General features: G+C 34.8%; 1 protein-coding gene across 1 annotated transcript; it reads right to left on the bottom strand.

Annotated features, from left to right (window-relative positions):
* Window positions 1-5,869: 5,869 nt before the first annotated feature.
* LOC149243296 (CBL-interacting protein kinase 18-like) lies at window positions 5,870-7,765 on the bottom strand. The gene has a single exon (XM_089367789.1). It carries the CDS (start codon window positions 7,412-7,414, stop codon window positions 6,143-6,145), a length of 1,272 nt encoding a protein of 423 aa, XP_089223915.1. The 5' UTR covers window positions 7,415-7,765; the 3' UTR covers window positions 5,870-6,142.
* Between the last annotated feature and the right edge of the window lie 2,434 nt (window positions 7,766-10,199).

Here is a 10,199-nt window from a genome sequence, read left to right as displayed (position 1 = left end):
TTCCAAGTTTTGGAAGGAGTTATTTGAAGGTTTGGGCATAGAGTTGGACTTCAGTACAACTTATCATCCTCGGAAAGATGGATAGACAAAGAGGGTCAACATGATATTGGAGGACATGTTGAGGATGTATGTGATGCATTAGCAACGATAGTGGGAAGATTATCTTCCACTAGTAGAGTTTGCTTACAATAATGGTTATCAGGAGTCCTTGAGGATGAGTCTATTTGAGGCATTGTATGGGCAGAGTTGAAATAATCCTATCAGTTGGAGTGATTTGGTAAATAGAGTGTTGATTGGACTAGACATGTTGACAGACATGGAATAGGAAATGCAGGTGATCAAGAAAAACCTAAAGGCAACACAGGATAGGTAGAAGAACTATGTAGATCGAAACAGGTTGTTCAAGGAGTTCCAATTTGGTGAACAGGTGTACTTGCTCATCAAACCAAAGAAGATATCCTTATATATTGGATCATATGCCAAGCTAGCACCACGGTTTTATGGACCCTTCAGTATTATTGAGAGGATTGGGCCAGTAGCCTATCGAATTTCACTACCTATGACAGTGAAAGTCCATGATTTTTTCCATGTGTCGTTGCTTAAGAAGTATGTTAAAGATGTTGATCATGTGATTGACTGGTCTATATTTCAGGTGGAACTAAATGGAGAATTCCAACAGGAGCCTCAATGTATATTGCAAAAAAAGGTGCTCATGCTCTGGAATCGAGAAATCAAGCAAGTTAAAGTGTAATGGAAGAAATTTGGGCCCGGTGAATCTACATGGTAGATGGCAGATCATATGCGAGCTATGTATGCTTCCTAGTTTACCGGTTGAGGCAAAGTATTTTTGGCATGGTGTTTTGGTATGGTGTTTTGGTATATGTCTTGATATATGTTTTGGTATATGTTTGGTAATTTTGGTATATGTACATATGTATGTGGATGTAAATACCACCATGAGCTACATTATAAAGATCCAATAAGCGATATGGGTTTCATGTCATTATGATGTTATGTTGTTATGTTTTCATGTTGGTTTGCTTCTCAGCAGGTTGATCATTGTAAATACTACAACAAGGTAAGTTATAAAGCTCCATCGATAGTATGTTTTGCTTATAGAAATCTTGTGGTTAGAGGTAGTGTTGAAAACTGAGGATGGTGTTCCCCCAAGGGGGAGGGTTTTGTAACATCCCTCGTGAAAATTCCATGTAATAAAAGTTAATAAAGGCAAAATAATAACCACACCTGATGGGACAGTTATTCCAATCTGAATGTTGGGAAAGACATCCTAGTGTGGGTGTTCATTTGGTTATTAATGGCTAAGGAAATTGGCAAAGGAAATGGCTAAGTCTTTGGAAAGGAAAAATGGCATTTTTGGCACATTTATTTAATAATGAAAATAATGAAAATTAGGAGAAAAGGGAGGTGAAAGGTCACATGTTGCACGAGAGGAGGAAAATGATGGAAAATGAAGAAAATAGAGGCCTCATTAATAAAAAGGCTTATGAGGATCAGTTGGTAACATTTTGTCAATTCAATTTTGAAGTTCTCCCATTATTATCTCTCACTCTCATACTCTTGGAGACTTAGAGTTTTCTTGGAGCACTCTTGGAGGGTGTGGCATACTTGGATTTTTGGAGCAAGAAGGAAAAGGAGGAGAATGAAAGCGCAAGAGGGAATCGGGATCAAAATCTATACCAAGATTTTATTACAGGTTGCATGTATGTTTCCCTCACTAGTTTTGGCACGCATGAAATATGCATGTGGTTTGCTGGTTGTGAGTTGTCACTAACATGGACAATTGCCTGGATTGAGAGTGGATTGCCTAGCCTTTCCATTTCTTGGATAACCATGGTGATTGTGGATTTTTTTCATTGTTTTGTTTGGTTGGTTCTCATGTTTCCTTAGCTTGGGTTGAGTTATTAGTCCTAGAAGCCCTGGTTGGAAAAACACTCTGGAACCCCTATAACAGCTTGGGTTGAGTTACTAGTCCTAGAAGCCTTGGTTGGAAAAACACTCTGGAAGCCCTTGGTGGGTTGAGTTACTAGTCCTAAAAGACCTAGTTGGACAAACGCTCTGGAATCCCCATAAAATTTGTGGGTTAAGTTACTAGTCCTGGATGCCTTGGTTGGACAAACACTCTAGAATCCCTTGAAGGCTTGGATATAGACCAATATGATGATGGTTTTCTGATGTCTAACCGTGAGGTGGAATCATTGTTTGATGGGTTGAGATGGATGGCCTATAAGAATGAGTGACCTAACATTAATAAAAACTAAGCTATGAGGTGTAAACCAATTGTTTGATGGGTTGAGATGGATGGCCTATAAGAATGAGTGACCTAACATTAATAAAAACTAAGCTATGAGGTGTAAACCAATTAATTTGAGGGAGGTTTAGCCCTTCACTAAGTTTTAGGTTCAAACCAGATAAAGAAAGAGTAAGAATGGAAATCAATTTTGAGGAAATTACTTCAAAATCCCCATTATAACCTCCACTATAAGTAAATTATTAACTTATCCAAAAAGACTAACCCCAACCCAAAAAAACTAGTTTTTTTACTAGATTTACCTTACCTTAATCCACTTTAATAATTTAACATAATAGCTAAATCATTTAATAAAATAAATTTAAATATTACATTGATTTTTAAATATTATATTGATTTTAGAAATTTCATTTGTTTACATTAATTTTTTATTATTATAATGATTGTTTTTTTCCAATTATGATAATTATTTAATATATATATGTAAATTTTGACATCTAAAATTAGTTTTTTTAAATAAATAATAAAATAAAGAAAATTATTTTTTTTAATGGTATTTTCAAATAATCCCCTTATATGGTTTTTTTAGTTTCTCTTATTGAGACGATATCATAATATTCAATCTTATTTAATATTTTAAAATCATTTTACTTTTAATCTCAAATTCCTTAAATTCTTAACTTTATCACAAATTAAAAAATGTAGTACTTTAAAATTCATGAATATGCTAATAGTTTTTAGTATACTGCATAATTGTAAAATGAATATAAAAAAATTATAGTACTTTAAAATTCATGAATAAGCTAATAGTTTTTAATATAGTGCATTATTTAAAAAAAAATGTTAAATTATATTTTAGTATTTTAAAAATTTATTAATTATAATTATATGTGTGGAAAAAATAAGTTGCTTGGAGATAAAAAACATTACATTTAAAATATCATATTTATATTTAACTTAATCTTCTAACTCATTAGGTTGATTTTATTATAAAATATAAAAATAAAATTCGAATAATATTGTGTGTTTTTCAAACTTGAACAAATAAAATCCATTAAAAATTTATTATTTTGAAATTATAAATATTTATACAACATTTCTATTTAAACAACTATAAAATTGATACTTAAAATATAACTTTGGAAAATGATTAAAATTGAAACTTAAAACATAACTTTAGAGATAAACTTTCTCGCCAATGTTAGAAGTGTTGGGACTAAATAGATCCACAGTTGTAACTCATAAATTCCTAACATGGCCGAATTTTTCCATTCACAAAATCAACATTCATAAATGGAAGCTTTGAGATACGATGGTTGAATATGCAAATCATACCATGTTAATCTGTTTTGCATACAAAGTTTTTTCCTTATTATAGCCCAAAGTTATATGAAATACTTGTCGAAATTGAATCATTTTTTAAAACAATCTCTCAAGAAGTGTTGGGATTGAAGGTGAAACACATTGAAATTGAGGTATTTAATGCGTTAAAATAATATTTTATTTATTATATATAATGATTTTGGAAGAAGGTTTTGTTTAATAGTGGAATGTTATGATCCAAATTGTGTAAAACTTTGGTGGTTTAATAATAAAATGTTATGAATAAAATTATGCCAAGCTAAATTAAACTAGATATTTTAAATCCTAGTAAATTAATAATATATCTGAATAATTTGAGCCAAGCTCATGCTCCAATTTAGCCACTATCACCATAAAAATATATCCAACCACCTGCCAATTAATATTTAAACTAAACAGCTTTATTTTACATCTAAACTGAATTTAGATTTGTGGATTTGAATTTGGGTTTATGTGAGAGCATTATCTCGAGTCAGCATTATTTTTGCAAAATGATTTGCCAATTAATTATTTCATTATGGTAGAAGATATTTATTCCAGCTCTCCATCGTTAAAAACGGAAAAAAAATCAGAAACTGCATTTTTCCAAACAATAAAGATATTATACTACAATTACGAATATATATACAAATTGTCTGGTAATGGCCACATATTTTGTACAGAACTGCCTTGGCTTCGATTTATTTACAAAGTTAAAACCAGAAGATTGGGATTCAATGAAAATTTAAAGCTCTGTTTGCGTAATCGTTCCATTTTTTACCGTCCATGACCTTTAGGTTACTGATATCATCAAAACCAGACTGAAGGTCGACCGGGAGCTCTTTGTTGGTGAGAATGTGTTCCTCCGCAATTATGTTCGGTCGCTTTTCGCTCAGAGAGTTCCGCAGAGTCTGCGAACATAATATTATCCTCAACGAAGAAATTTCCATCCACTGCATGCTCACTGCTTACCTCACCACCATTGATTTATCCAAAAAGATCGCTCTCTGAATTACAGTGAATTTTTTAAAACTCTGTGAATAAACAAATGACAGGCCCGCAATACAAAGTGCTAGCGAGGCCTTAAATACTTCGACGGGAGAGATAAATAACAATAATTTTTCTCTGTTACAAGACAACAAATTGTTAATAACTCTAACTTGTAAGCATGGGCACTTCACCACACAATGCTAGCATCCCACACTGTAGCAGTGAGCGCAATGCCTGAGAAGTCGTTTGCATCTCAAAAGTAGTGTTGCCACCGCGCTGAGGATTTGAGACCTTGCCATCGCCTTCGCCTCTGCCATGATCGCCACCTCCACCACCAAATCGCCTTTCGTTCCATCCTCCAGAAAGCAGGACTGGCAGCCTTTGGCTGCACCCTCCAGGCGGTCATGGTTATAGAAATTAAAATTTTGAGGGCGGGTTTTCAAATTCAAACTCAAAATTCAAATTCAAATGAGTATGCCAATTAAATGCGTACGTTGTGTATCCTGTATGGCGAGTCTTCCACCTCTTCAATCGTATATGTATCGTATACAAAGGTGCATCCCGCTCAAAACTCAAATCTGAAATTTGAAATAGAGGGACTGTTGCCGCAATAAATACGATCTGATGGGAGGCTGCGGGCAGGGTCGCCGGGGGTTTCGATGGGCAGCCGGAGCGGGATGCCGGAGACAGATAAAGTTTACGATGCATGGTCCGATGATGTATGGTCGATGATGCTCTATGAGGCTGTCAGAGGGGTACCTCTATAGCATTAACTTTGCTATAGTTGCTATAGAGGTGGAAATAGGACTCGCCGTGCTAGTAAGGATCTGAATTTATGAAAGCGCGCAACCACTAGAAATGTCAGATCCAGTCATATCACTTTCTTTCAACAATGATTCAACACCACAGCGGCCTCGGACATCATCAACGAACTTGGCTATTTAAAACGATCCACGATCCAGAGTCACACATTCAAGGAGTCTCAAATCAAGCTCTGATACCATGTTACCATGTTACAAGGAGTGATTACACACAATATAAAACACATATTGTTTATTGATCCTATATAACAAGTACATTATAGAAAGTGGATCTATGGTTTATAGACCATTCAAAATAACTAGAATGACACTTAAAAATTTACAATAACAACTCACAGCAACATGAAAACATTATGTCTAACTCACTGGAAAGATTACTTCCAAAAAACAACAATACATAGAAATATTACTTCCAACAAAAACAAATAGAAGAACAAGTTAAACTATTCGAATAATTTACATTCTCTGTATATTATATTGCTGCTTTTTAATTATATACATGACCTTTAACATACGCTGAACACCTAGTACATCTGAGATTCAATCTGGCTCACTGTTTCCTTAGCTGTTTATGCCAAACCCTAAATCGCATTCTAACACGTCCGTATCTACACTCAGTCATAAACCAAATCAACCATATCGGTGGTAAGGAAGAAAAAGGGTAATAACCATGTCAGGTGAGTAATGCTGATCAGATTCAGATATATACAACGACTTTCAACTATTTATTCAACTTACTGTCACCGTCCCACGTCCACACGATGTCTTTCAGACCGGGCTTCAGATCATGGCTGTAGAACTCACTGTACTCTAGCGTATCCCCCTCGGTCTTAAGAAGTTCCACCAGCAAGAGCGAGTGCTTGAGTTCGAAAATCTCGACATCAATACACAAAGGGCCCTTCCGCCCCTGTGGTGACCCCGGTAACTTCAAATTACAGTCCTCTGACTTCTTGAAGCTGAACCGAAACAGCCTAGCGATCTCTTCCAGCTTCAACATTATGCTCGACGCCGGCTGAGTCGACGTGAACCTCGACTCTTCCTCTTGCTCCTCGACCTCGTTCTTGAACAGCCTCGAGAGATTGAACGCTGGCGACTGGGAGATGATGTCGAAGGCATTGAGATGAGTCAGCTTGGGGGTGAAGAAGACCGAACCGACATCGACATCTTTGTGGGTTTGCGGGCGCTTCAAGTCCCGCTGGAACCAGGGGACCTGCATCAGCTGCACAATGGTGATCCTTGTCTGGGGCTTCGGATCCAGCAACCGGAGGATGAGCGTTCGGACTTCGGAGGAAAACCATGGCGGACACTTGAAGTCTCCCTTGTAAATCTTCTTATACATCGCCATCAGATTCGCCTCTTGGAATGGCAGGTAGCCCGCCATGAGCACGAACAGTATGACCCCGCACGACCAGATGTCGGCCTTGGCACCATCGTAGCCCTTCTTTGTAATGACCTCTGGTGCGACGTAGGCCGGTGTGCCGCATGCCGTGTGGAGAAGGCCGTCCTGCCCGAACTGTTGAGGCAGCGCGCTGAGCCCGAAGTCTGAGACCTTCACATCCCCGTTGCCGTCCAACAAAACGTTCTCCGGCTTCAAATCCCGGTGGTACACACCCCGGCTGTGGCAGAAATCCACTGCTCTTATCAGCTGTTGAAAATACCTCCTCCCCTCCTCTTCTTTCAATCTCCCCTTCTCCACAACCCTGTCGAAGAGGTCGCCGCCCTCAACATACTCCATGACGATATAGATCTTCGATTTGGTCGCCATGACTTCGTAAAGCCGAACGATGTTGGGGTGTCGGACCAATCTCATTACCCAGATCTCCCTTTTAATCTGCTCCATCATTTGAACATTGCGGATCTTTTCTTTGTCCATGGCTTTAATGGCAACGCTCTCCCCGGTCTTGAAGTTTCTGGCGTGGTAGACCTTGGCGAACGTCCCTTGCCCGAGCAGGCGCCCTAATTGGTACCTCTCCATCAGAATATTGGGTTTCATCTTTATTTACCAGGCTGAAAGATCTCACAAAGTGATCTCCTCAGTCTTTCATGTATTGGGTCTGTGCGATTTGGCGGCCGAGACCTTCTTCTCGGCATGCTCGCCATTACAGGCGGTGCTGTAGAGTTCAGAGCGTCGTGTGAATCCAGAAAGTGTGAATTTATGTTTAAAGCTCAGGGAGCAGTCACCAGTCGTTAGTATCGACTTATCAATCAAATCAAACCACTGGAGGCGGTAATTTTGGTGCGAAACCTTAATCACCATGAAGACTTTAACGGCGTTTCTGAAAACAATCTCTATCAGACTCTTTACAAAAGGCATTGTCAAATTCTACAAGGCAGATAAGACTACACGGAACTTGGTGCCTATTACCCTTTCGCTACAAATAATTGATCTCGACACAAACAATTAACCAATGGTTTGCGAGGGTTTTAGCATCCTATTCTTGAGAGATAGCATGCTGATTTATGTAGCTTTCAAGGACGGTGTGATACATTTGATTGCTCTTAAGACTTCTCGACAATTTTTCTAAATAAACTATTGCAGGGAAGGTTTAAGTTCTTGTTTAAGCGCGTAATAATATTTAATGCTCAACAATATGTACTGTTCCATCTGCTAACAATTACAGTTTCCCTTTATTTCCTTAACGCTGTACCCTGCTATTTATTTTTTAATCAATTTTGTTCAAAATTCGGGAAGAACCCTTTGGAATTCTAAGTTTGAGCGGAGAGTCTTTAGAAAGTTTTTGAGAAAATTAAATTTATTTATAGTTTCAAAACTATATTTTAAAAAACAAAACATTATGATTTTACTAAAAATTATATCTCTCCAATTAAAATTAAAGAGGCCAAACTTAAAATAGTTAGAATGTGTTTTTAGTAACTTTCTATCCAACATATGATACTTGATACCAATTCATTAGAACAACCCTCGAGATTTTACTCTCTTGGATTGGGTGTAGGAGGGGACCCCTCGAGTTCACCCTTTCCCCATTTATTGCCCCAAGAGTTAGCTAGTGGTTTCTTAATTCCCATGGAAAACATCTTTTTATTTTCAAACCATTATCTGGGGTACTCATGGACCGATGGGAATCTAGTTTATCATCATAATAGGAAAATTGATGGTAACAATGCCTCCATACAATTGGTCTTTATAGGGCTACAAAAGCATGAAAACAATGTGACAACACATTGGAATATTGTCATGGACATAGTGTTCAAGCATAAGTGATACATTTACAAATTGGAGGAGGATTGTGAAACTCTTTATTTCAACATTAGAAAGTTGACCCAAAGAAACCCTATCGACCCTTCAAATATCAAATATATTTTAGTAGTAGAACATGGCAGATAAAAATAATGTCTCATATTCGAGATTTAGGTAATAATGTGCATAAACAATGTAATACTTAATAAATTAAAAAAAAAAAATGATAGCAATTTTCCATCAATTAGTCTTTTGTGTTTTTAAAAACTTTTAAAAACCTATAAAATTTATATTCTTCTATAGTAGGTTAAAATACTCTTAAATATTATATCATAATTTTAAATATAACTTATTTTTTTTATCATATTCCAGCAATACTTTCACTTCATAATTCCATCCTATTATAAACCTTTTAGAATAATTATGTTAGAATACTCTTATATATTATACTAGAATTTTGAATGTAACTTTTTTTTGCTTTAACATATTTAAGGAAGACTTCCACTTTATAATTCCATGCTATCATAAATCTTATAGACTTTTTAAATTCTTATATATTTGTATATCACTTTATAATTCCATGCTATTATAAACTTTTTAGACTTTTTAAATTCTTAGATTCTTATATACCTTTACTGATTAAAGTATTCTAAGCTTTTTTAATGGATAATTATAAGAAAAATTGTGCATTTTATTAATATAATAGATAATTGATTATGATACTATTAAAATTTGTTTTTAAATTTAAAAATATTCATTAAAAATATTATATCTATTTTTTTCTATATATTTTTAAAATATTTATTTATATTATATTAACATAGATTTATTTAAGTATGTATCTAACATGAGTTGAGAGGGATCAAATTTCTTCATGTGCAAATTTTTTTAGAGTGTAAAATATAATGTCTTATTTTTCATTGTTTAAATTGTTTTTTTGAAAGTTATATAGAGTACATATACAACCAAATAAACATTTTAACCATAAAAACATAATTTTTTCATGGTATACACATAATTTTTTTTAAATAATGTATAATATATACATAATTGACATTAAAATATTTTACATAACATGTATATCTGGACATTTCATAGTGTAAATTAAATGGTTTTTTATTATTAATATATTTTTATTTGTATGTCAATATTAATTCATATTAAAATATTTTATTGATAACCCACATTGAATATTTTTTTATATACAATATTAAAATATTTTATTTTAACAATTTTTTTTCTATATATATATAGATATATATGAAGTTGATATCAACATAAATTAATTAACATAGATTTTCAAATAGTTTGAAATATTTTTTAAAAGTATAAGATTTAACCACTTTACTCTCACATTTTTTTACTTCTAATGACTTTACATCATATTCATTTTATTATTATTATTATTATTATTATAATCCATATTTATGAGAGATTTTTCGGCGTAAATCACATGATATTTCATTTGTCGACACGTTTTGAACCAACCAATGTGGTTCATGGTCACGACAAGTTGAAGAATCAATCAGGAGTCTTCAACTTGCCCTGACGATGAACCACACGGGTTGGTTCGAAACGC

Source organism: Pinus tabuliformis, chromosome 8 (assembly GCF_031772625.1).
Source record: "Pinus tabuliformis cultivar Carrire ecotype Pingquan chromosome 8, CPIR1, whole genome shotgun sequence".
NCBI lineage: Eukaryota > Viridiplantae > Streptophyta > Pinopsida > Pinales > Pinaceae > Pinus > Pinus tabuliformis.
The sequence above is the reverse complement of the archived record's forward strand: the minus strand, read 5'-3'. Positions and strand labels throughout refer to the sequence as shown.

What these genes read in the sequence shown, in the direction of transcription:
- LOC149243296 (XM_089367789.1), bottom strand. Translation starts at nt 7,414, where the DNA reads ATGAAACCCAATATTCTGATGGAGAGGTACCAATTAGGGCGCCTGCTC.